This window comes from Penaeus japonicus, unplaced genomic scaffold (assembly GCF_977035675.1).
Source record: "Penaeus japonicus unplaced genomic scaffold, GWHDUDI00000001_assembly GWHDUDI00000009, whole genome shotgun sequence".
Taxonomy (NCBI): Eukaryota; Metazoa; Arthropoda; class Malacostraca; order Decapoda; family Penaeidae; genus Penaeus; species Penaeus japonicus.
Genome location: NW_028234411.1, coordinates 20524334 through 20529333, shown reverse-complemented (window position 1 = coordinate 20529333; position 5000 = coordinate 20524334). Strand labels below are relative to the sequence as shown.

At 44.1% G+C, this 5000-nt stretch overlaps 1 protein-coding gene across 2 annotated transcripts in view; it reads left to right on the top strand.

The window, feature by feature from the left end:
- LOC122267613 (carbohydrate sulfotransferase 10) overlaps positions 1–2525 on the top strand; it is a 7752-nt gene extending 5227 nt beyond the window's left edge. For both annotated transcript variants that reach the window (XM_043037655.2, XM_086539823.1), the window contains one exon: positions 927–2525. In XM_043037655.2, coding sequence (XP_042893589.2) covers positions 927–1563 — 637 coding nt within the window. In that variant the 3' untranslated portion in view covers positions 1564–2525. The remainder of the gene's footprint in view (positions 1–926) is intronic.
- Positions 2526–5000: the final 2475 nt, after the last annotated feature.

The following is a 5000-nucleotide window of genomic DNA, read 5'->3' as shown; positions in this document are numbered from 1 at the left end:
GTAATTTATTTATTAATCTTTTTCCTTTTTTTACACATGTGATTTATTTCATGTTGATGTTTTTTTTTTATGCTAGATGTTGGGAAGTAAAAGAAGGCGATCTTGAGAATGGTAAAAAAATAATTAAATATTTTTCATCAAGCTTGATATCACATTGTTGAAATAGTACCTTATTGTGGCATCCGTTCTTTTTTTTCTTTTTTTTTACTTCTTTTTTCATGATTCATTCATACTGTTGGCACTGTAGACAACTCCAGTTATGGGATTTCACTTATATAATTTTCGTTATCGTTACCGGTATATTTTAATTTTTAGCATGTAATCGGGGTTGATAAGAAAATGCAATTAGATCTCATACTCTCTTTCATTATCCGTCGTTAGTATAGTGTAGAACATATTTTGCCATTGTCTAATTTTAATATACAGGGAGACAAGATCAAATAAGTTTTATTCCAACTGGGGATTTGATGAATAGTTATCCCCTGGACTGACCCGTCTTATAGAAAGTGAATTGCTATGCAGTGCAGTGTTTTCCTAAAAGTGACGTAAAAGGTCAAAGATATTTGTTAATAAGGTAGGTTTCGCTTTCAAACTGTGTTGGTGCCTCTGCCAGATTTTTAAACACGGCACTGAGCCAGGGTATAAAGCGACAAGCTAAATAGGCAAGAAAAAAAAAGAAAAGAAAAGAAAAAAAAACGATCCTGAGATAAACTACCGTTTTCAGTTATGCTTACTACTACGTTCCTGAATATCCAAGTCATGTCGCCAATTGGATGTTGCTTAAACATGCGCTGAAATAGGCTAGTGAAATTAGATTCCTTCTCCTCTTCATCCATCACCAATTAGAGTTAGATTTCATGCCAATTTTACTTCGTTCATCATCAATATTGGGAGCATTGATGCCTTCTTCTCTTTACGCGTAACAGGGACAAGTACCTTGACGGTGCGCCGATTAGTGACTTCGACAAGGACTGGCGGAGGAGCCAAGGCTTCACCACTCCGCGGTTCTATTACTGGTACAATTACTGGCTCCCGACTCTCATTTCCTCGGGGAGGCTGGTTCCTTCGAAGGAGTTCCTGAAGAGGGTCAGGGAAGGTCAGGGCATTCGCAGGATACGCACAGTAGGCCTAGCTAACCTACGAGACGCCGTTATGGACACTTATGGAACTGTGAGCCAAGACCTTCAGCTGCGGTTTAGCAACGCTACCTTCACATTTCAAGAGTTTCTGGAGTTTATTCTGTGGGTGGATGGTCTCGGAATGCGGGACTTGCACTGGGGCACGTACACGGAACAGTGCATCCCTTGCCAAGAGGACTACCAGTACATCCTTCACCTGGAGACAATAGATTCAGAGTCTAGAGTCCTTCTGCAGGATGTAGGGTACCCAGAGGATATTCAGCTGGCCACCAAACACAGGACGAAAGGACTCTCTCGTACGCTAAGCACTAGTGACCTCCAGTACTATAAGAACCTTCCCAGATCTTTGGTGAATAAGATTCTTAGATTCTATGAACATGATTTCGATCTTTTTGGTTACAGCAGAGATATATCTGCAGTGTGACCATCAAGAGAAAAACAAAAAACAAAAAAAGTAAGCAAATATGATGATTAAATGCATTATGGGATGTTACAAACAAATAAATGAAATGAATAGAATAAAACACAGCCACAATAAGAATAACACAACTAAATATTCGTCTGTATTGTGACTCATTTGAACTCTTGGGAATTGTGTTTAATCCTAGGAGGGGAAAGTCCAAAATGCGTTTAGCAGACAACACCAAGGACCGGACAGTAGTGCAGGTTGCCAGAAAGGGTCAACGGGGAGGTACGTGGAGAAGGTCATTAGGGACGTCACAGCTGGTCGAGAGATTGACCATGTTGCCTTGCTATGATAATGGTGTTTTATTTTTTTTATTTTTTTAATAAATGAAGCGAACTTAATATAGTGATGTATGGTGTAACTTGCTAACAGAACATGATCTAAAATTATCCAGTGACGTGGTGTAATGAGTTTTAAACCATTAAACACAGCATTTTTCACTATGACATTCCTATAGTCACAGACTGAACATCATTCTTTTGTAATTTCCTCCATAAATATGACTTTTTTTTATTTTTTATCTAGGCTTTTATCCATTTGTTTTTACTGTTGATACAGAAAAAGAGAATTGCCAGTTTGCTGAGAACCTAGAATTTATATTGTTTCATTATGAATTTAATTACACAAACTTTCAAACTCGATTTCTCTAACCTTAATTCGTTGGACTTAATTAAGAGTAAACAGGATGGATGTCAGAAAGATAACAAGGATTATGTTTAAGTGTTTATAATGTGTGTTTATCAGCGGACAAAACACCAAATGCTTATTATTTCTGTAATAGGGTCTCTTTGGCATATCTCATATAAAAGTTGGTGGCCAAAGCTGCATTGGATGTGGTCAAATAAAAGGCAAATAAAAAAATGCCGATTTTAGTATACCTTGTGAATATAAAATTGCTTACTTAATTGTCTGTTTCTATGGTATCAGTGTCCCCTCTTTGTTGGTACCCTGAACACATACTGGTATTGCCTAATGGTTAATCCAGGGTTCTAGACATCATCAATAATCCCTTGTACTATGATCACTGGTTTATATGGAACAATTTCCGGAGAAAAGTTCACAGCCGCAGCTCTAGTAAGCGACTCTTTTGTACAAAGGAAAAGAGTTGTGAGATCAAAATCACTTCTTTCTAGGATAATTCCTCTAGTACTACTTGTCAGAGTAACGCGAAATGGGTATTTGGGAATCCAAGGTTACCTTATATTAGGCACATTTTGAAACACATCCGTGCTAAGATTCATAGATACACACACACACACACATACGCATACAAATACACATACGCATAAACATACACATACACACGCACACGCACACGCACACGCACACGCACACGCACACGCACACACACACACACACACACACACACACACACACACACACACCTGGCGGCTTCGTTTTGTATGATGTCGAGCCTTTTCCTGAGTCCAGGCTTGACCGTGATCAGGGCAACGGAGGCGTAGTCCACAATGGGACGGACAGCGTGCACATAGAAAGATCTTAGTAAACGGTGCCCAGCCCCTAAGCGCCGCCCCGACAGAGCTCTCATGACAGAGAGCCTTGCCTTGGTCCGGTCTAGGATATTTTTGATCTCGGAGCGGAAGGTGAGGTTCTTATCGATCCATACCCCCAAGTATTGGTAGACGTGTACCCACTCTAGCTCTAGACCTTGAACTCGCAGTCTTTGATCGCAGACATCATGTTTCAGCGCCATTGCCTTCGATTTGGCTGCCGAGATCTTAAGCCCGACTCTGCGGCATTCCTCAGACATTAGGTCCAGACAACGCTGGGCTTTTCTGACTAGATTCTCATTTCGTTTCCCAGCAGAGATAATTGCAAGATCATCTGCATATGAAATGATCTTGGACCCAGCTGGAAGTGGAATGTCGAGGATGTTTAACATGAGGGTGTTAAACAGAGCCGGGCTAAGGACCCCTCCTTGTGGGGTGCCATTCTCCAGGGGCAAATACCTGGAAAGGTGACCTTGGAACTTCACTCTGGCAGTTCTGTCCCGAAAATAATCACCAATCCAGGCAAGCAGTCTGCCTTTGATTCCCTTACGGATCAGGATCTCCTGAATGGCGAGTGTGCTTGCCAGTTCAAAAGCCTTCTCCAGGTCCAGGAAGACAATGACAGAGCTGCTATTGCTGACAGTGCTCAGTAAGGTGGCCATGCTGTGGGTAGTGCTCTTTCCCTTTGTGAACCTGTGTAGGTGTTCATGTGGAGGTCCCAGCATCCATTGGATCAGTACCATTTTCTCTGCTGTCTTTCCCAGGCAGCTGAGCAGGGAGATGGGGCGGTACCATCCCGACTCCTTTGGTTTGGGGACGGGATCTATATCAGCCCTCTTCCAGCACTGTGGCAGCGAGGAAGTTTCCCAGGACTTGTTGATGAGATGCAAAAGTGCAAGCTCGCCTTCATGTCATAGGTGGGAAATGATGGGGTGGGAGATCCCATCGCAAACCGGGGCTGACAGGGAACTGGTCTTGTATGTCCGCCGTAATTCCCTCAGAGAGAACATGGCATCTGCATCATCAGGCTCGACCGCCTTTTCTCTGATGAGGGCATGCCTGTCTGGGAACAGTTCTTGGCATGCCCTCAACTCTGCTGGTAGGCCGACGCTACTTGTTTTAGCAGAGAACTCGAGTGCCAGTCTCTCCGCCTCCGACCGCGGGTCATGGTGGGTCTTTCTGGGGGCTGAGCGATTTGTGGCCCGTCTGAAAGGGTTCCACAGCTCTGAAAGGGAGGTTTGGTGGTCAAAGGACTCACACCACTCCAGCCACTTTTCCTGCTTTAACCTCTTAGCACTTTCTTGAGCATCCCTGAGAGCCTCTCTCAGAAGAGCGTGGTTCTCAGGGGTTCTCTGTCTGCGGAAGTGTCTTCTGCACATATTGATTCTGTGGTTGACCTCCTTAGTCTCATCATTGTAGTACCAGGCGTCCTTGATACACCCGGACCACGGACGAGTTTTGGGGATGGTTTCTGAGGCTGCCTCGTCTATGGCATTTACTACCACATTATCATTAAGTGAGAAGCCACTGGTTCTGAGGCACCTGGCCAGTTGCCTCTTTCCACCTTCCATCGAGGATTGTGCTTGGGCATGGGTGCCGGGCCAGCGTCCAAGATGGTGGTGACTATCCCATAATGATTGCTCGTGGCAGTGTTGTCCACAGACCAACTAATTCTCTTGATCAGGGCCGCAGTGACATAGATGAGGTCAAGGACCCCCCTGCCAACGTGCATAGGCTCCTGGCTGTTGAGAAGAGTAATCTCAGGGCATGACTCTAGCACCTCGGCTATGTGGCAGCCTGTCACATCACGTCTCTGAGTGGGAGCCAGGATGGGGTGACGGGCATTGAAATCTCCCTCTATGAGAATTGGCTCATGTGCTGCAG